At 45.1% G+C, this 22,328-nt stretch overlaps 1 protein-coding gene across 1 annotated transcript in view; it reads left to right on the forward strand.

Moving 5' to 3' along the window:
• Positions 1–22,328, forward strand: part of gnmt (glycine N-methyltransferase) — a 59,462-nt gene that overhangs the window by 23,603 nt on the left and 13,531 nt on the right. Inside the window, exons 3-4 of the mRNA XM_085997948.1 lie at positions 21,209–21,322; positions 21,810–21,952. Of these exons, the coding sequence (XP_085854074.1) occupies positions 21,209–21,322; positions 21,810–21,952 (257 nt within the window). The remainder of the gene's footprint in view (positions 1–21,208; positions 21,323–21,809; positions 21,953–22,328) is intronic.

Raw genomic sequence — 22,328 nt, forward strand, 5'->3', positions numbered from 1 at the left:
AAGCCAGTCCAATTAGGGAGAAACAGAATCTGGACAATTCCCCTCCGACCACTTTAGGGGATTGAAACTAGTCGAGGAGATCACTTAGACCCTGATTTATATTACAAGATACCTACCTCTTGTAGGACTGTAAAACATCTAGGTGATCACAGTCCCTTGACACATGCTGAAAAGTATAACTGTGGATGTCGGGTAAGGGTTGGATCAGCTTGCCCTGTGGTCAAATAGCCCGCTGAGGGCCTCCGTCTAGACTTTGCCAAAAAGAATGGCTGGGCTAAGGGATTGACCGGTTGCTGTTGCTGTGGAACTAACCCTGCAAGAGTCAGCACCTTGAGAGGCGAGGAGGACAGGTTGTCTGTCGTCTTCAATTTGCTGATGATACGAAGCTATGTGGGTGGAGAATATGTCAAGTTATAGGAAAGCGGGAATCTAATCGAGGGGTAATGGATATCTGGGAGTGAATACAGACTGGAATCTAATTGAAAAGTTCAGGGGAGAAATTAGGTACCTTTGTGTCTCCAGTTATCGCTGCTGGGGCGCTAACCACTTAGGCCTGGGCGTGGCGAGAATATCACCTCCCACTAAATTCGGCGGGAGGTTTGCGGCGGCGGTATGGTGTTGCGCCCTAATCTTCTTCAACCCAAGATCGAGACGTCATCGCCCCGGATCCGAACTTCGGTTCCGACCCCTGCAGCATTGCCGGGCGAAAACACCAGCTGCTGCAGGAGGCCTTCATCGGGAGCCCGGGCGCTACGGGGGGTGATACTTAAGGCGAGGTGGGGGGGGGGAAATCAAATGCTCGTTTTCTGTTTTTTTTCCTTTTTTTTTCCCCCAGCGCTCAATCAGCCCGGCGCTCTGCTGCAGTGCAGCGGGCTGATCGGGCCGAATCACGACTGCCGTCGGGGATCAGCTAACTGGTCCCTTTGCAGAGCCTGCAGGGATGGCCCTTCCCTTTTAAGGGAGGGAAGGAGCCTTCCAACGCGGCAGCGCTGCTCACCTAGCGCTTGATTTAGCGCTCCACTTCCTTCCTGGAGCGCAAAACTGAATTTTTTTAAAGTCGAGAAACATTAGCGCCTGGCATTAATTTTTTCAACTTTGAAAAGTTAGCGCCCCAAACGGGGCGATACTGAAATTTCTCCCCTGGCCAGATGTTTTATCAGCAGCTCCCAGTGCCTTGCACTTGTTCACACTGGAAACTCTTGTTTGTGTTTTTGGATTTTGCAAGAAAGTGTTTCACTTGGAATAGTCTGATTTTGCTCTCAGCTATTTATTTCATTTCTTCCCCAGTTGTGCCCCCCCCCCCCCCTTTAACATGCTGACTTTAGCCAGCTCCAACATCACTGACTGCCACCCAGTACTTCTCCTAAGTGGCCTCTCTTGGTTTGTAAGTAGCTTTCATAGGTTATTCCCCCATGGGAAGGAATTTCAGTCAAGCCCGATCAGCCTCCCTCGACGGCCATGCACTACATACACACTTATATCAGAAGTCACTGACCAGAATGAGAACTCTCTCTCCCCTCCGCACCCACCCAAAAACCAGGACCACCGAGCTAATTTCAGCATCTAACCTGTTGCCCCGACTGAGATTAGTGAACTCGGCACAGACTAGGGCTCGGCTAGTACCTGGGACCATTCTGGTCTATATAGAATAGTACAGCACAGAAGGAGTCCATTCGGCCCATCGAGTCTGCGCCGGCTCTTTCGAAGAGCAATCTAGTTAATCCCACTCCCCCGCTCTTTCCCCATATCCCTGCAATTTTTTCTCCTTCAAGTATTTATCTAGTTCCCTTTTGAAAGCTACTATTGAATCTGTTTCCACCACCCTATCAGGCAGTGCATTCCAAATCCTAAACACTCGCTGCGTAAAAAAAAGTTTTTCCTCATGTTGCCTCTTTTTTTTGCCAATCACCTTAAATGCGTGCCCTCCGGTTATCGACCCATCAACCATTGGAAACCGTTCCTCTATTTGCACATTTGTACGTGTACATGGCTTAGTGTTACTTCCCACTAACCATTAGAATCTTTGGAGAGGCTCATTGGGCCTTTTCTTTCACCAGTGAGTGCAGGTTGGTGGGTCCTTCTACTGTTCACTGGGTAGCTCTGTAATATCGAGTCTGTTCACTGGGTAGCTCTGTAATATCGAGTCTGTTCACTGGGTAGCTCTGTAATATCGAGTCTGTTCACTGGGTAGCTCTGTAATATCGAGTCTGTTCACTGGGTAGCTCTGTAATATCTAGTCTGTTCACTGGGTAGCTCTGTAATATCGAGTCTGTTCACTGGGTAGCTCTGTAATATCGAGTCTGTTCACTGGGTAGCTCTGTAATATCGTGTCCTGGCCAATATGTATCCCTCAATCAGCAGCATTAAAAAAAAATGTATTATCTCCTCATTGCTTTTTGTGGGACCTTGCTGTGTGCATATTAGCTGTTGCTTTTCTGACACTACAACAGTAACTGCAGTTCCAGAAGTACTTCATTGGCTGTGAAGTACTTTAGGACATTCTAAGAACATAAGAATTAGGAGCAGGAGTAGGCCATACAGTAAGATCATGACTGATCTTCGACCTTAACTCCACTTTGCTTCCCGATCCCCATATCCCTTAATTCCTGTAAAAGTCCAAAACTCTCTCTATCTCAGCCTCGAATACACTCAACAATTCAGCATCTACAGCCCTTTAGGGGCAGAGAATTCCAAAGATTCGCAGCCTGTAAGGGACCCACATTTACTTTCGCTAATCTTTTCCTTTTTACATCCATACCTATGGAAGCTTTTACAGTCTGTTTTTGTGTCTCTTACTAGTTTACACTCCTATTCTATTTTCCCTTTCTTTATCAATTTCTTGGTCCTCTAAGGCAAGTATATCCTTCCTTAGATAATGGGACCACAACAGTGCACAGTACTCGAGGTGCGGTCTCACCAAGGCCCTGTACAATTGTAGCAAGACTTCCTTACTCTTGTACTTCAACCCCCTTCCAATAAAGGCCAACATACCATTTGCCTTCCTAATTGCTTACTGTACCTGCATGCTAACTCTGTTTCTTGTACTAGGACACCTACATTTCTCTGAACACCAACATTTAACAGTTTCTCACCATGTAAAAAATATTCTGTTTCTCTATTCTTCCTACCAAAGTGAATAACCTCACATTTCCCCACATTATACTCCATCTGCCACCTTATTGCCCATTCACTTAACCTGCCTTCATCCCTTTGCAGGCTCTTTGTGTCCTCCTCACAGCTTACTTTCCCACCTAGCTTTGTTTCGTCAGCAAACAATACTGAGGTTGTGAAAGAATCACAGGGGGAGAAATTCATTATAGCCCTGTTTGGGGAGCTAACTCTTTAAAGTTGAAAAAATTAGCACCAGGCGCTAATGTGTCTCGACTTTTTTAAAAAAAAAATTGGTTTTGCGCTCCAGGAAGGAAGTGGAACGCTAAATCAAGCGCTCCACTTCCATCCTGCAACAGGCAGCAGGTGGGGCGGTAGGTGAGCAGCGCTGCGCACTGGGCCGTGCAGCCCTGCCGCGCTGGAAGGCTCCTTCCCTCCATTAAAGGGAAGGGCCATCACTGCAGGCTCTGCGAGAGGCAAACTTACCTGGTCCCCGACAGCAGCCGTGATCCAGCTCGATCAGCCTGATGCACTGCAGCAGAGTGCCGGGCTGATCGAGCGCTGGAGGAAAAAATGAGAAAATGGGGGGGAAAAAACACACACAATGAGCATTTGATTATTTTATTCCCTATCTCGCCTTTAAGTATCGCCTCTGAAGTGCCGGGCCTCGCGATGAACGCCTCCTGCAGCTGCCGGTGTTGTCGCCCGGCGATACTGCAGGGGCGAAACCGAAGTTCGGATCCGGGGGGCCACGAGAGTGATGCGCACGCCGATGACGTCACGATCTCTGGGCGAAGGATATTGGGGCGCAATGCCATACCACCGCCGCAAACCTCCCGCCGAATTTAGCGGGAGACGATATTCTCGCCGCGCCCGGCAGGTAAGTGGTTAGCGCCCCGTTATCGCCCCCTGGAGGCGCTAATGGGAGGTGCACAGGCACCCAATTTCTCCCCCATCGAGCACAGGAGACTATCCAGACCATTGTGTCTGTGCTGCCTCTTTTAATGAGCTATCCAATTAGTCCCATTCTCCCTGCTCTTTCCCCATAGCCCAGCACATTTGTCTTGTTCAAGTGTATATCCAATTCCCTTTTGAAAGATTTTATTAAATCTGCTTCCACCACCCTTTCAGGCAGTGCATTCCAGACCATAACACAATTCCCCTTTTCCCCTCTGGCTCTTTTGCCAATTATCTTAAATCGGTGTCCTCTGGTTACCGACTCTCCTGCCTGTGGAAACAGTTTCTCAAATCCATCATAATTTAGAACAATTAAATCTCCCTTTAACCATCTTTGCTCTAAGGAGAACAATCCCAGCTTCTCGAATCTTCATAGAATTTACAGCACAGAAACGGGCCATTCGGCCCATAAGGTCTATGCCAATGTTTATGCTCCACACGAGCCTCCTCCCATCCTTCTTCATCTAACCCTATCAACATAAACTTCTATTCCTTTCTCCTTCATGTGTTTATCGAGCTTCCCCTGAAATGCATCTATTCTATTCGCCTCAACTGCTCCTTGTAGAATCGAGTTCCACAATCTAACCACTCTCTGGGTAAAGAAGTTTCTCCTGAATGGCCTCAGATTTATTAGTGATGATCTTGTATTTATGGCCCCTAGTTCTGGTCTCGCCGGCAAGTGGAAACATCTTCTCTATCTACCCTATCAAACTGTTTCAGAATCTTGAAGACCTCTAACAGGTCACCCCTCCATCTTCTCTTTTCTAGAGAAAAGCACCACAAAGGTCACAATCTCTGGATTATTACCGGAGCCACGAGCAAATTGGCATAGGGTCAATAGGATCAGGGAGATGAATGCGTGGCTCAAAGATTGGTGTGGGAGAAGTGGGTTTCGATTCATGGGGCACTGGCACCAGTACTGGGGAAAGAGAGCTGTTCTGTTGGGACGGATTACAGCTGAACCATGCTGGGACCAGAGTTCTAGCGAATTGAATAACTAGGCAGGTAGATAGGGCGTTAAACTAAATAAGGCGGGGGGGGGGGGGGGCGCGGTCCTGGTGGAGAGAAATCTAGAACGCTAAAGAGAAAAGACAAGGAAGCAGTGCAGGAAAGTGATTGGGGTAAGGATAACCAGATTGTGTCAGGAAGGGTAGAGAGTACAAACAAAAGAGTGCACTAACAAATAGGGTCCGGGTAAGAAAAGATGGCAAGACAAATGGGGCCATAGTACAAAAAAATGTTAAAAGACAAATCGAAAGGCACTGTATCGGAATGCGCGAAGCATTCATAATTAGGTAGATGAATTAACAGTGAAAATGGATACGATATAATTGCGATTACGGAGACACGGCTGCATAGTGACCAAGGCTGAGAGCTGAATATCCAAGGATATTCGATATTTAGGAAGGACAGGCAAAAAGGAAAAGGAGGTGGGGTGGAGCTAAGAAGCACCAAGGGGCAGAAAACATTGGTGGGAGTTGTCTATAGGCCTCCAAACAATAGTGGTAATGTAGGGGACAACATCCAACTGGAAATTAGAGATGCATGTAACAAGGGTACTACAGTAATCATGGGTGACTTTAATCTATAGACTGGCCAAACCAAATTAGCAATAATACTGTGGAGGATGAATTCCTGGAGTGTGTATGAGATGGTTTTTTAGACCAGTACGTTGAGCCAACGAGGGAACAGGCTATCCTAGACTGGGTATTGTGCAATGAGAAGGAGTTAATTAATAATATTATTGTGCGGGTCCTTCAGGGAAAAGTGACATAACATAATAGAATTCTTCATTAAGATGGAAAGTGAAGTAGTCCAATCCGAAACTAGGGTCCTAAATCTATACAAAGGAAACTACGAAGGTATGAGGAGGGAGTTGGCTATGATAGATTGGGGAGCTTCATTAAAAAGCATGATGGTGGATAGGTGGCTAACATTTAAGGAATGAATGCATGAATTGCAACTGTTGTGGAGTAATTTCAAATCACTCAACACAAGTCTGAGACCGAGAGTCCAATCAGCCTTTATTCGCACCGGTGGGAAGACAGCCTGCTCCTGCCTTAGTCAAGCTTCTTCTAATTGTTGCAGCAGTTGGTAGATATTTATGCAGACAGTTTGATGTGCTATACATTGTTCCCGCCTACCTTCTAGAATGTTCTGCGTTATAACATCATTTCGTTCTTATTAGCATTTGTTTACAGGCCCTTTGTCCTAATCCCAAGAATCGTTGACTTCGTGTCTGCTTCCTGATCTACTTAATGTCCTTGGGATATTGTTAGGCCATCTGGTTTCTAGGCCGGCTACACATCTTGAGCATCCCCTTTTGTCTTGCAACATTTGCATGTCTATGTTTTTGATTATATCTCTTGTAGCCTACGTCACGTGATTATGTGAGGTAATGCTATGCACTGCCTCTCCTGTTCATTTTTGTACAGAGCCAAATCTCCAACATGCACCCCCACTCTACGCTAACTTTTATGCATCTTTTTCCCCCTTTTGGCCCTTGGCCACACTGGCCCAAGGTGGCCATATGGCTACTTTACAACTGATATCGATTCCCATGTTCCCCGCTTTCTGCCTTCTTCATGGCTCTTACTAGTCTCTCTACCTTTTGCTTTCTACATCTGCGACAGCAGTTTAATAACAGGTATATCATGACTATCACTTGTAGGCATGTGAGATATTCTTATCCAAGGGTGTACCTGCACAATTAGGCCCCGATTCCAGATTGTTTCATACCATGGAGCGTTGCCCTAGTTTTTGATCTCCCTCTCAGTTTTCTTGATTTCCCACTGTAACTTGTGATACTGCTTAACCATATTGTCTGGTTTGTGGTTAATCTCAGTTAAGTGCTCTGGGAGTTCTGGGATTTTATGTCCTTCAGGTATTATGTAATTTCACAATTCCCCTTTAATGTTTTCTGTGGCATTGAGGGATACTTGTGGTCTCTTATATATATATATTGCCACTAACTGCTGGGGCCCAATAGTCACAGGGGTTCGGGGGTAGAAGCAAAAGCTTGCATTGTCGATTAGGCACATGAGAGGCCCATAACTACTGTTTCTTTTGTGGCCACACAGTATTCCCCTCTGCCCCAGTATGCAACACGAGTTGGCTTGTATTGGGCCTGTGAGATTTCTACAGTACAATTTGTAGTCTTATTGAATCCACATCATGCCTGTTCTCCAGTCCCTACTGGGTGCGGGCACGTTACTGTGTTTTCATAGGATATACTCGGATCAGGCTTCGTAATTGACATACCTGAGCTACTGGCCAAGTCTTTCAATTTCTTGTTGCTTATCCAGCTGGGAACCTCCCCCTGATGTAACTGGTTCATGTTGGCACGGACTTGGTCTGTTATCCATGACCCATAAGCGTGACACGACATTTCCGCCCTAGTTTGCCCTTCATTATACACAATGGCATTTATTAGACGGTTAGTGGTTTTTGCTTTTGCTTCAAGGATATGGGTAATTCCCAATGGGGTTACCACCATCTGGGTCCCTAGCTGACTCTCTTGTTGAGCCTCAGTGTTTGTCTGCTTCAATACCTGTTTCAGTTTTTCACTCAGACTTTTGAGTTCCCTGTCTACTGCCTCGATGTCTAAGGCATTAACTAGTGATGTCCCTGTGTTAGATACTGCTCCCGCATCTCCTAGCACACTTCTTTTCCTTCTAACCCTCCTTCTCCGCGTTCCCGACGTCTGGGTAGCTTGGTCTATAACATTTTGTATCAGACTATTTTTTTATACAACCGCTGGGCTTGTGGGCTACACCACGCTGGAGGATATACTGTTGACACATTCAATACCACTGATACAAGCTCATGGCGCATGTTAATTGGGCAAATCAAATTGGGCAGGGCTGCCTTGAGGATGAGTTCATTGAGTGTATTAGGGATGGGTTTCTTGAGCAGTATGTAACGGAACCGACCAGGGGGCAGGCAACCTTAGATCTGGTCCTGTGTAACGAGACAGGATTAATTAAAAATGTCCTAGTAAAGGTTCCCCTTGGAATGAGTGACCATAACATGGTTGAATTCCATATTCAATTAGAGGGTGAGAAGGTTGGATCTCAAACAAGCATGCTAAGCTTGAATAAAGGAGACTATGAAGGTATGAGAGCAGAATTGAGTAGAGTGGATTGGGAAAATAGATTAAAGGGTAAGATGATACATGATCAGTGGTGTACATTTAAGGAGTTATTTTACAACTTCCAAAAAATATATATTCCACTGAGAAGAAAAGGGTGTAAAAGAAAAGACAGCCATCCGTGGCTAAGTAAAGAAATTAAGGATAGTATTCGACTAAAAACAAGGGCATATAAGGTAGCCAAATCTAGTGGGAGGATAGAGGATTGGGAAAACTTTAAAAGACAGCAAAAAATAACAAAAAGATTGATTAAGAAAGGGAAGATAGATTATGAAAGTAAATTAGCAAAAAATATAAAAACAGATAGTAAGAGTTTTTATAGTTATATAAAAAGAAAAAGGGTGGCTAAAGTAAATGTTGGTCCCTTAGAGGATGAGACCGGGAAATTAATGATGGGAAATATGGAGATGGCAAAAACACTGAATGAATATTTTACATCAGTCTTTACAGTAGAAGACACTAAGAATATCCCAACACTGGACAAACAGGGGGCTAAAGGGGGGGAGGAGCTAAACACAATCAAAATCACTAAGGAAGTGGTACTCGGTAAAATAATGGGACTCAAGGCGGATAAATCACCTGGACCTGATGGCTTACATCCTAGGGTCTTGAGGGAAGTGGCGGTAGGGATTGTGGATGCATTGGTAATAATTTTCCAAAACTCCCTGGACTCTGCAATGGTCCCAGCAGACTGGAAAACTGCTAATGTAACACCCTTATTTAAAAAGGGAAGTAGACAGAAGGCTGGAAACTAAAGACCGGTTAGCCTAACATCTGTAGTAGGTAAAATTTTGGAGTCCATTATTAAGGAGACAGTAACAGGACATTTGGGTAATCATCATTTAATAGGACAAAGTCAGCATGGTTTTATGAAGGGGAAGTCATGTTTGACAAATTTGCTGGAGTTCTTTGAGGAAGTAACGTATAGGGTGGATAAAGGGGAACCAGTGGACGTAGTATATTTAGACTTCCAAAAGGCATTTGACAAGGTGCCACACAAAAGATTATTGCTTAAGATAAAAAATCACGGGATTGGGGGTAATATTCTGGCATGGATAGAGGATTGGCTATCTAACAGAAGGCAGAGAGTTGGGATAAATGGTTCATTCTCAGACTGGCAATCAGTAACTAGTGGTGTTCCGCAGGGGTCAGTGCTGGGTCCCCAACTCTTTACAATCTATATTAACGATTTGGAGGAGGGGACCGAGTGTAACATATCAAAGTTTGCAGATGATACTAAGATGGGGGGGAAAGTAGTGAGTGAGGAGGACATAAAAAACCTTCAAGGGGACATCGACAGGCTAAGTAAGTGGGCAGAGATTTGGCAGATGGAATACAATACTGGAAAGTGTGAGGTTATGCACTTTGGCAGGAAAAATCGTAGAGCAAGTTATTATCTTAATGGCAAGAAACTGGAAAGTACTGAAGTACAAAGGGATCTGGGGGTCCTGGTGCACGAAACTCAAAAGGTTAGTATGCAGGTGCAGCAAGTGATTAAGAAGGCCAATGGAATGTTGGCTTTCATTGCTAGGGGGATAGAATATAAAAATAGGGAGGTATTGCTTCAGTTGTACAAGGTATTGGTGAGACCGCACCTGGAATACTGCGTACAGTTTTGGTGTCCATACTTAAGAAAGGACATACTTGCTCTCTAGTCAGTACAAAGAAGGTTCACTCGGTTAATCCCGGGGATGAGGGGATGGACATATGAGGAGAGGTTGAGTAGATTGGGACTCTACTCATTGGAGCTCAAAAGAATGAGAGGCGATCTTATTGAAACATATAAGATTGTGAAAGGGTTGGATCGGGTGGATGCGGGGAAGATGTTCCCGATGATGGGTGAAACTAGAACTAGGGGGCATAGTCTTAGAATAAGGGGCTGCTCTTTCAAAACTGAGATGAGGTGGAACTACTTCACTCAGAGGGTGGTAGGTCCATGGAATATGCTGCCCCAAAAAGCTGTAGAAGCTACATCATTACATAAATTTAAAACAGAAATAGACAGTTTCCTAGAAGTAAAGGGAATTAAGGGTTACGGGGAGCGGGCAGGAATTTGGACATGAGTCTAGGTTCGGATCGGTCATGGCCCTGTGGGTAGCGGAGCGGGCCCAGGGGGCGTGTAGCCTGATCCTGCTCCTATTTCGTGTGTCTAATTCTGTTAGATTCAGGAGATGGTTCTGTGATAGTGGATTGGCGGTTAGGATCAGATCAGCCATGATCTTATTGAATGGCGGAGCAGGCTCGAGGGGCCGATTGGCCTACTCCTGCTCCTATTTCTTATGTTCTTATGTTATCATATATTCTGCCATTGTCCACTAATACCAGTCGCCCTTTTGGTGCTGGGGATAGTTGTTGTGTTTGGCTTGCAGGCCTTCCACCAGGGATTTTCTCCTACTCCACCCCTGCAGGGTGTCTGCTTGTTTTCCGGGTAGGGTCAGCACTAGTTCCACCAGGGATTCTCTCCTACTCCACCCCTGCAGGGTGTCTGCTCGTTTTCTGGGTAGGGTCAGCACTCGTGTGGTATCCCCCCTCTTCCAGCAGGTCAACCACTGGCATTCGGTCTTGTTCCAGCCTTCGAGGCAGACCGGTTTCCCCTCTGTGCAGGGAATGCTCTATTGGTGTTTGGTGTACGAGTGTCCCGATGTTACACCAGCGCATGCCCGTGCCTCCCTCTGTGTTGCCGGTTAAAGTTAAAGCCATGCCAAATATCAGTAGTAACTCCATCGTGGTGTTTTACCTGTGGGAACATAATGTGGTCTTGGTCATCACCAAGAGTTAGTGGCCATCTATTAAAGCAGTTTCTTATGCACTATATTTTTTAAGCTGGGACCAGTGTTTCCCCTGTCCTTTACCATTCATATCCACACATGCACACGTATCACTGGTCATTATCACTTCATAGGGTCCTGTCCACCGCGGGGCGAACCCTTCCTTAAACATTTTTAGAAAGGCTATCTTGTCATTGGTAAGGCCTGCCACTATTCCTGAATGTGCTTGGACGATCTGGAATTTCCTTTCCCCATATTCACTAGCCAATGCTCCTTTGTTCTGTTACCCCCATTTATCTTCTGGCATTTTTGCTCGTACTAATCCTTCGACCATCCTTATTATTTTTCCTTTTTCTGGGCTGTTATGAATTCATCAGTTCTCGTACTTTATTTGCAATACGATCGGGTTATTATTATCACTGCCTTCTCTTTGTTTTTCTTTTTGCCTTCCCATCATTCTCTTTGTTTGGCAGGGACAGGGTTGGGATCCCAATTACTTGCTAGCATTCTGGCTTATTCTTTTTGGCCACATATTCAGTCAGGGACCCTTCTGGTCCCCAATCCATCTCCCTATCCCCCATGGTTATTTGTTGTCAGAGGTATCATTTTTTTTTCCCCAAGGCTCTTTCCGAGTGAGACAGATATTTGCAACTTATACCGACTTTTGCAACGTTGCTCTGTGTTGTCAGAGTTATCTTCCCTTTTTTTTTTACCTAGACTCTTCCTGAGTGAGACAGATACTTGCAACATATACCGCCTTTCGCAACATTACTCTGTGTAGTCAGAGGTATCTTCCCTTTTTTTTTACCTAGACTCTTCCTGAGTGAGACATAGAAATAGGGCGGGGGGACTGTGATATGCTCGAACATATTAACATCGAGAGGGAGGAGGTATTGGCGGTTTTAGCTGGCCTAAAAATGGATAAATCCCCAGGCCCGGATGAAATGTATCCCAGGCTGCTGTGTGAGGCAAAGGAAGAGATTGCGGGGGCTCTAACACATATATTCAGGACCTCTCTGGCCACAGGGGATGTGCCAGAGGACTGGAGAACCGCTAATGTAGTACCATTATTCATGAAGGGTAGTAGGGAAAAACCGGGGAACTACAGGCCAGTGAGCCTAACATCAGTGGTAGGAAAATTATTGGAAAAAATTCTGAGGGACAAAATTTGTCTCCACTTGGAGAGGCAAGGATTAATCAGGGATAGTCAACATGGCTTTGTCAAGGGAAGATCATGTCTGACTAATTTGATTGAATTTTTTGAGGGGGTGACTAGGTGTGTGGATGAGGGTAACGCAGTGGATGTGGTATACATGGATTTCAGTAAGGCCTTCGATAAAGTCCCGCACAGGAGACTGGTCAAGAAGGTAAGAGCCCATGGAATCCAGGGTGCCTTGGCACATTGGATACAAAACTGGCTTAGTGGCAGAAGGCAGAGGGTGATGGTCGAAGGTTGTTTTTGTGACTGGAAGCCTGTGGCCAGTGGGGTACCACAGGGATCGGTGCTGGGTCCCTTGCTGTTTGTGGTCTACATTAATGACTTGGATATGAATGTAAAAGGTATGATCAGTAAGTTCGCGGATGATACAAAAATTGGTAGGGTGGTAAATAGCGAGGAGGGTAGCCTCAGTCTGCAGGACGATATAGATGGGTTGGTCAGATGGGCGGAACAGTGGCAAATGGAATTTAACCCGGAAAAGTGCGAGGTGATGCACTTTGGGGGGACTAACAAGGCAAGGGAATACACAATGAATGGAAAGACCCTAGGCAAGACGGAGGGTCAGAGGGATCTAGGTGTGCAAGTACACAGATCCCTGAAGGCGGCGGAACAGGTGGATAAGGTGGTAAAAAAGGCATATGGGAGACTTGCCTTCATTAGCCGAGGCATTGAATATAAGAGCAAGGAGGTTATGATGGAGCTGTATAAAACACTGGTTAGGCCACAGCTGGAATACTGTGTGCAGTTTTGGTCGCCACACTACAGGAAGGATGTGATCGCGTTAGAGAGGGTGCAGAGGAGGTTCACCAGGATGTTACCAGGGCTGGAGCGCTTCAGCTATGAAGAGAGACTGGGCAGATTGGGTTTGTTTTCCTTGGAGCAGAGGAGGCTGAGGGGGGACATGATTGAGGTGTATAAAATTATGAGGGGCATAGATAGGATGGATGCTGAGGAGCTTTTTCCCTTAGTAGAGGGGTCAATAACTAGGGGGCATAGATTCAAGGTAAAGGGCAGGAGGTTTAGAGGGGATTTGAGAAAGAACTTTTTCACCCAGAGGGTGGTTGGAGTCTGGAACTCACTGCCTGAAAGGGTTGTGGAGGCAGAAACCCTCACAACATTTAAGAAGCATTTGGATGAGCACTTGAAATGCCATAGCGTACAAGGCTACGGACCAAGTGCTGGAATATGGGATTAGATTAGACAGGGCTTGATGGCCGGCGTGGACACGATGGGCCGAAGGGCCTGTATCCGTGCTGTATTACTCTATGACTCTCTATGACTTGCAACATATACCGCCTTTCGCAACATTACTGTGTGTACTGATTCAATCTAGATAACATTCCCCCATGGCTATTTGTTGTCGGAGGTATCTCTCTTTTTCCAAGACTCTCCCGAGTGAGACGGACACTTGCAACTTATACCGACCTCGCACCGTTACGCTACCGATTCAATCTAGATAACAGTATTAGTAAGAGTCGAGTCGTTTCACCTGGGGTTGTTATCCGTAGGTTGCGTGGAATCTCGTTCAGACCTGCAGATTCGGATCTCAGGCAGCCGACACGTAGCAGACTTCTACTTTGTCCTAACTATGCGTGGTTATTTTAAACATACTCACGCGGTTGACACGCTTCCGTCTGCTGTCCGCTGCGAGATCCTGCTGACTACGCCAGTTGTTGTGGAGGAATTTCAAATCACTCGACACGAGTCTGAGATCGAGAGTCCAAACCGCCTTTATTCGCACCGGTGGGAAGACAGCCTGCTCCCGCCTTAGTCAAGCTTCTTCTAATTGTTGCAGCAGTTGGTAGATATTTATGCAGACAGTTTGATGTGCTATACATTGTTCCCATCTACCTTCTAGAATGTTCTGCGTTATAACATCATTTTGTTCTTATTAGCATTTGTTTACTGGCCCTTTGTCCTAATCCCAAGAATCGTTGACTTCGTGTCTGCTTCCTGATCTACTTAATGTCCTTGGGATATTGTTAGGCCGTCTGGTTTCTAGGCCGGCTACACATCTTGAGCATCCCCTTTGTTTGCAACATTTGCAAGTCTATGTTTTTGATTATATCTCTTGTAGCCTATGTCACGTGATTGTGAGGTAATGCTATGCACTGCCTCTCCTGACCATTTTTGTAAAGAGCCAAATCTCCAACATGCACCCCCACTCTACGCTAACTTTTATGCATCTTTTTCCCCCTTTTGGCCCTTGGCCACACTGGCCCAAGGTGGCCATATGGCTACTTTACAACTGATATCGATTCCCATGTTCCCCGCTTTCTACCTTCTTCATGGCTCTTACTAGTCTCTCTACCTTTTGCTTTCTACATCTGCGACAGCAGTTTAATAACAGGTATATCATGACTATCACTTGTAGGCACGTGAGATATTCTTATCCAAGGGTGTACCTGCACAATTAGGCCCCGATTCCAGATTGTTTCATACCATGGAGCGTTGCCCTAGTTTTTGATCTCCCTCTCAGTTTTCTTGATTTCCCACTGTAACTTGTGATACTGCTTAACCATATTGTCTGGTTTGTGGTTAATCTCAGTTAAGTGCTCTGGGAGTTCTGGGATTTTATGTCCTTCAGGTATTATGTAATTTCACAATTCCCCTTTAATGTTTTCTGTGGCATTGAGGGATACTTGTGGTCTCTTATATATATTGCCACTAACTGCTGGGGCCCAATAGTCACAGGGGTTCGGGGGTAGAAGCAAAAGCTTGCATTGTCGATTAGGCACATGAGAGGCCCATAACTGTACTGTTTCTTTTGTGGCCACACAGTATTCCCCTCTGCCCCAGTATGCAACACGAGTTGGCTTGTATTGGGCCTGTGAGATTTCTACAGTACAATTTGTAGTCTTATTGAATCCACATCATGCCTGTTCTCCAGTTCCTACTGGGTGCGGGCACGTTACTGTGTTTTCATAGGATATACTCGGATCAGGCTTCGTAATTGACATACCTGAGCTACTGGCTAAGCCTTTCAATTTCTTGTTGCTTATCCAGCTGGGAACCTCCCCCTGATGTAACTGGTTCATGTTGGCACGGACTTGGTCTGTTATCCATGACCCATAAGCGTGACACGACATTTCCGCCCTAGTTTGCCCTTCATTATACACAATGGCACTTATTAGACGGTTAGTGGTTTTTGCTTTTGCTTCAAGGATATGGGTAGTTCCCAATGGGGTTACCACCATCTGGGTCCCTAGCTGACTCTCTTGTTGAGCCTCAGTGTTTGTCTGCTTCAATACCTGTTTCAGTTTTTCACTCAGACTTTTGAGTTCCCTGTCTACTGCCTCAATGTCTAAGGCATTAACTAGTGATGTCCCTGTGTTAGATACTGCTCCCGCATCTCCTAGCACACTTCTTTTCCTTCTAACCCTCCTTCTCCGCGTTCCCGACGTCTGGGTAGCTTGGTCTATAACATTTTGTATCAGGCTATTTTTTTATACAACCGCTGGGCTTGTGGGCTACACCACGCTGGGGGATATACTGTTGACACGTTCAATACCACTGATACAAGCTCATGGCGCATGTTATCATATATTCTGCCATTGTCCACTAATACCAGTCGTCCTTTTGGTGCTGGGGATAGTTGTTGTGTTTGGCTTGCAGGCCTTCCACCAGGGATTCTCTCCTGCTCCACCCCTGCAGGGTGTCTGCTCGTTTTCCGGGTAGGGTCAGCACTAGTTCCACCAGGGATTCTCTCCTACTCCACCCCTGCAGGGTGTCTGCTTGTTTTCTGGTTTTCCGGGTAGGGTCAGCACTAGTTCCACCAGGAATTCTCTCCTGCTCCACCCCTGCAGGGTGTCTGCTCGTTTTCTGGGTAGGGTCAGCACTCGTGTGGTATCCCCCCTCTTCCAGCAGGTCAACCACTGGCATTCGGTCTTGTTCCAGCCTTCGAGGCAGACCGGTTTCCCCTCTGTGCAGGGAATGCTCTATTGGTGTTTGGTGTACGAGTGTCCCGATGTTACACCAGCGCATGCCCGTGCCTCCCTCTGTGTTGCCGGTTAAAGTTAAAGCCATGCCAAATATCAGTAGTAACTCCATCGTGGTGTTTTACCTGTGGGAACATAATGTGGTCTTGGTCATCACCAAGAGTTAGTGGCCATCTATTAAAGCAGTTTCTTATGCACTATATTTTTTAAGCTGGGACCAGTGTTTCCCCTGTCCTTTACCATTCATATCCACACATGCACACGTATCACTGGTCATTATCACTTCATAGGGTCCTGTCCACCGCGGGGCGAACCCTTCCTTAAACATTTTTAGAAAGGCTATCTTGTCATTGGTAAGGCCTGCCACTATTCCTGAATGTGCTTGGACGATCTGGAATTTCCTTTCCCCATATTCACTAGCCAATGCTCCTTTGTTCTGTTACCCCCATTTATCTCCTGGCATTTTTGCTCGTACTAATCCTTCGACATCCTTTATTATTTTTCCTTTTTCTGGGCTGTTATGAATTCATCAGTTCTCGTACTTTATTTGCAATACGATCGGGTTATTATTATCACTGCCTTCTCTTTGTTTTTCTTTTTGCCTTCCCATCATTCTCTTTGTTTGGCAGGGACAGGGTTGGGATCCCAATTACTTGCTAGTATTCTGGCTTATTCTTTTTGGCCACATATTCAGTCAGGGACCCTTCTGGTCCCCAATCCATCTCCCTATCCCCCATGGTTATTTGTTGTCAGAGGTATCATCCTTTTTTTTTTTTCCCCAAGACTATTTCCGAGTGCGACAGATATTTGCAACTTATACCGACTTTTTCAACGTTGCTCTGTGTTGTCAGAGGTATCTTCCCTTTTTTTTTACCTAGACTCTTCCTGAGTGAGACAGATACTTGCAACATATACCGCCTTTCGCAACATTACTCTGTGTACTGATTCAATCTAGATAACATTCCCCCATGGCTATTTGTTGTCGGAGGTATCTCTCTCTTTTTCCAAGACTCTCCCGAGTGAGACGGACACTTGCAACTTATACCGACCTCGCACCGTTACGCTACCGATTCAATCTAGATAACAGTATTAGTAGGAGTCGAGTCGTTTCACCTGGGGTTGTTATCCGTAGGTTGCGTGGAATCTCGTTCAGACCTGCAGATTCGGATCTCAGGCAGCCGACACGTAGCAGACTTCTACTTTGTCCTAACTATGCGTGGTTATTTTAAACATACTCACGCGGTTGACATGCTTCTGTCTGCTGTCCACGCCAGTTGTTGTGGAGGAATTTCAAATCACTCGACACAAGTCTGAGATCGAGAGTCCAAACCGCCTTTATTCGCACCAGTGGGAAGACAGCCTGCTCCCGCCTTAGTCAAGCTTCTTCTAATTGTTGCAGCAGTTGGTAGATATTTATGCAGACAGGTTTGATGTGCTATACATTGTTCCCATCTACCTTCTAGAATGTTCTGCGTTATAACATCATTTTGTTCTTATTAGCATTTGTTTACTGGCCCTTTGTCCTAATCCCAAGAATCGTTGACTTCGTGTCTGCTTCCTGATCTACTTAATGTCCTTGGGATATTGTTAGGCCGTCTGGTTTCTAGGCGGCTACACATCTTGAGCATCCCCCTTGTCTTGCAACATTTGCATGTCTATGTTTTTGATTATATCTCTTGTAGCCTACGTCACATGATTGTGAGGTAATGCTATGCACTGCCTCTCCTGTCCATTTTTGTAAAGAGCCAAATCCCCAACATGCAGCCCCACTCTATGCTAACTTTTATGCATCTTCTTTCACAACAGTTATACATTCTTTTCTGGTGCAAAAACGCAAAAGGAAAAGCGGCCCAACCATGGCTAACAAAAGAAATTAGGGATAGTATTAGATCCAAAGAAGAGTCATATAAAGTTGCCAGAAAAAGTAGCAAGCCTGAGGATTGGGAGCAGTTTAGAATTCAGCAAAATAGGACCAAGCGATTGATTCAGAGGGGAAAAATAGAGTATGAGAGGAAAACTTGCAAGGAACATAAAAGCGGACTGTGAAAGCTTCTGCAAGTATGTAAAAAGAAAAAGATTAGTGAGGACAAATGTAGGTCCCTTAGTCAGAAACGGGAGAATTTATAATGGGGAACAAGGAAATGGCTGAGCAATTAAGCAAATACTTTGGTTCTGTCTTCACAGTAGAGGACACAAATAACTTCCCAGAAATGCTAAGGAACCAAGGGTCTAGTGAGAAGGAGGAATTAAAGGACATTAGTATTAGTAAAAAAAAATAATGCTGGAGAAATTAATGGGACTGAAAGCTGAGAAATCCCCAGGGCCTGATAATCTGTATCCGAGTACTAAAAAAGGTAGCCATGGAAATAATGGATGCATTGGTTGTCATCTTCCAAAATTCTACAGATTATGGAACAGTTCCTGCAGATTGGAGGGTGGCAAATGTAACCCCACTATTTAAAAAAAAAAAAAGGGGGGAGCGAGTAAACGGGGAACTACAGACTGGTCAGCCTAACATCAGTACAGGTAGTAGGGAAAATGCTAGAGTCTATTATAAAGGATGTGATAACAGGACATTTAGAAAATATCAACGGGATTAGACAAAGTCAACGTGGATTTATGAACGGGAAATCGTGTTTAACAAACCTACTGGAGTTTTTTGAGGATGTAACTGGTAGAATAGATGAGGGAGAACCAGTGGATGTTGTGTATTTGGATTTTCAGAAGGCCTTTGATAAAGTCCCATATAAGAGGTTAGTGTGCAAAATTAAAGCACATGGGATTGGGGTCGTCGTCGTACGTGTCTTCACTCTGTTCCCTTTGGGGAACTGTATGAAATGGTGGAAGGATTTCTGGCCGCGATTAACGCTCCTTCCGTGACCATAACCATCTTCGTACCAGCCATTAGGGTGGTTAGTCCTATGGCGGGAGGGTTTTACGGGCTCCCACAACCCATACGAGGGGATTGGGGTAATATACTGGCATGGATTGAAAATTGGTTAACAGACAGGAAACAGAGAGTAGGAATGAATGGGTCCTTTTCGGGGTGACTAGTGCGGTACCACAGAGATCAGTGCTTGGGCCCCAGCTATTCACAATATATATCAATGATTTGGATGAGGGAACCAAATGTAATATTTCCAAGTTTGCTGACAACACGAAACTAGGTGGGGTTGTGAGGAGGATGCAAAAAGGCTTCAAGGTGATTTAGACAAGTTGAGTGAGTGGGCAAACACAGTAGGAAAAACAGAAAGGCCGAGTATTATTTAAATGGTGATAGATTAGGAAATGTTGATGTAAAGGGACCTGGGTGTCCTTGTACACCAGTCACTGAAAGCAAACATGCAGGTGCAGCAAGCAGTTAGGAAGGCAAATGGTATGCTGGTCTTCATTGCAAGAGAATTTGAGTACAGGAACAAGGATGTCTTACTACAGTTATACAGGGCCTTGATGAGACCACACCTGGAGTACTGTGTGCAGTTTTGGTCTCCTTACCTAAGAAAGGATATACTTGCCATAGAGGGAGTGCAGCAAAGGTTCACCAGACTGATTCCTGGGATGGCAGGACTGTCTTATGAGGAGAGATTGGGTCGACTAGGCCTGTATTCACAAGAGTTTAGAAGAATGAGAGGGGATCTCATTGAAACGTATAAAATTCTGACAGGGCTAGACAGACTGGATGCAGGGAGGATGTTTCCCCTGGCTGGGGGGGGTCTAGAATGAGGGTTCACAGTCTCAGGATATGGGGTAGGACATTTAGGACTGAGATGAGGAGAAAGTTCTTCACTCCGAAGGTGGTGAACCTGTGGAATTCTCTACCACAGAAGGCTGTGGAGGCCAAGTCACTGAATATATTTAAGAAGGAGATAGATAGATTTCTAGATGCAAAAGGCGTCAAGGGGTATGGGGAGAGAGCGGGAATATGGTACAGGAAACTTTGGTTACTCTGGAGGTTGTATGTCCGGAAACCTCGATCTACCGGCAGAAATCAGGAGCCGTTTTGTTAGTTTTTTTTTCTTCTCGTGGCTTTGTTTTCAACAGTCGGGCTCTGGAAAGTCTCTCTGAAGCTGTTGCTAAGCTACAGAGACGCTTCCAATGTACGGGCCGACTGTTTACAAGCTGTTGCTAAGCAACAGTGTTTGTTGTCAGATACGGAGATGAAAACCTCCATATGCTGCAACATTAAATTTGTATGTCCGGCAGTTTTGATAGATCGGCAACAGCTCGGTCCCGTCGGTGCTGGATATAACAAAGTTTCCTGTATTGAGATAGAGGATCAGCCATGATCATATTGAATGGCGGAGCAGGCTCAAAGGGCCGAATGGCCTACTCCTGCTCCTATGTTTCTAAGTGTCCCAGTTCACTCTTTCCTGATACGTATAACCTCTCGGTTCTGGTATCATTCTAGTAAATCTTTTTGCTCCTTCTCCATATCCATTTTATAATATGAAGACTAGAACTGTGCACAGTACTCGAACCGTGGTTAGACCACACTTGTATACAAGTTTAACACAACTTCTCTGCTTTTCAGTTCTGTGCCTCCAATAATAAATTCCAGTGCTTTGTTTGCCTTTTTGATGGCCTTATGGACCTGCGTCGATACTTTGATTTGTGTATCTGTACCCCTCAGATCTCTCTGTTCCTCTACCCCATTTAGTCATTTACTTTCCAAGTAGTATGTGGCCTTCTTTATTCTCCCTACTAAAATGTAACAGCTCACACTTATCTATATTTCCAATTGCATGCCTATCCTGCAAGTTTTATTAATGTCTTCCTGTATTTTGTCGCAGTCCTCCTCCTGTATTAACTACACCCATCTAATTTTGAGTCTCTTCACATAACTGAAGCCTCTCATCCCTGGTACTGTTTTAGTAAATCTGCTCTGCACCCTCTCCAAGGCCTTGACATCCTGATAAATCCATGTCTTCCTTTCTTTCAGAGCATGATTGAGTTGGCGAGACTGGCTCCTTGCGTCATTTCTGCATCTGACCCTGGTGATTTATATTTCATAATTCTCCCTCCTTGATTCTTTAAGTATCCCCATAAACCACCTTGCTTTGCTTTGCAGTGATTGAAGAAGCTAACTGGTTGACATTGCCTAAGGACATCCAGAAGCCCGGTGATGGATTTGATGCTGTTATTTGTTTAGGAAATTCATTTGCACATTTGCCAGACTTAAAAGGTAAAGTTTTATCCGACCTCTTATTCTTTTGTGACAAAGAAACGGTAGGGAGATGGGTGGTGGGTGGGGGTTGCAGGTTAGCTTGTTGGGCCATGGGAAACGCTCCTGCTCCTCCTGGCACACTAGTCTGATGGATCTGGGATCTGGCCCTTGTCTCCTTTTACCTGCCGGGTTGCCCTGAGTCCTGGGAAACCCGGCTTACTTTTGTTAAAAATAGAAACACTGTTAAAATGAAGGCACGCAGCCTCCTTTTTAAAAGGTTTCAACGACAAACCTGCCTCTTGAGAGCGGATTGGTCACCTGCACCTTGTCCCGCCTTCATTCAAACTGGAAGTGGGCGGTTTGGGTTCCTGTTTTAGATTTTTTTTTTTTTTACATTTTAACTTACCACCTGACCCAAACTCGCCTTTTTCGGGGGGTTAAAATGATCCCCTTTGTAACTCATAAATGGCCAGTTGGAACTGTCTTGAGTTTTGTTCTGATTCAGGTGACCAGAGTGAACAGAAGCTGGCGCTGACAAATATTGCCAGCATGGTGAAACCAGGCGGGATTTTAATCATCGACCACCAGAACTATGATGCTATCCTGGAAACTGGCCATGCTCCGAAGGGCAAAAATATTTATTATAAGGTAATTCACTTCAACAGAACTGGAGCTGTCCAAAGGCGCCATTCATTTGTTTTGGCTGTGTTATGTCCAAAGATGCTATGCATTTGTTTTAAGTGTTTTCTGAGTTTCCAATAATATTTGGCATTCGTATCCAAATAATGTTGCACTTATATTTAATCTTGTATCTATGTCCCCCTGTTCTAGATCCTACTCAAACCCTGGAAACTGTCTGTTTCTATCTACCTGACCTATTCCTTCATAATTTTAAACACCTATCAAAGCCCCCCCCCTTAATCTCTTCGCGCTAGTAAAATCAGCCCCAATTTTCAAGTCTTTTTGTATTTTTATTTCCTCATACTAGGCAGCAACTTAGTGAATCTGAGCTGTACCCTCTCTA

This window comes from Somniosus microcephalus, chromosome 9, assembly GCF_052327205.1.
Source record: "Somniosus microcephalus isolate GS21.2 chromosome 9, FLI_Smic_1.0, whole genome shotgun sequence".
NCBI lineage: Eukaryota > Metazoa > Chordata > Chondrichthyes > Squaliformes > Somniosidae > Somniosus > Somniosus microcephalus.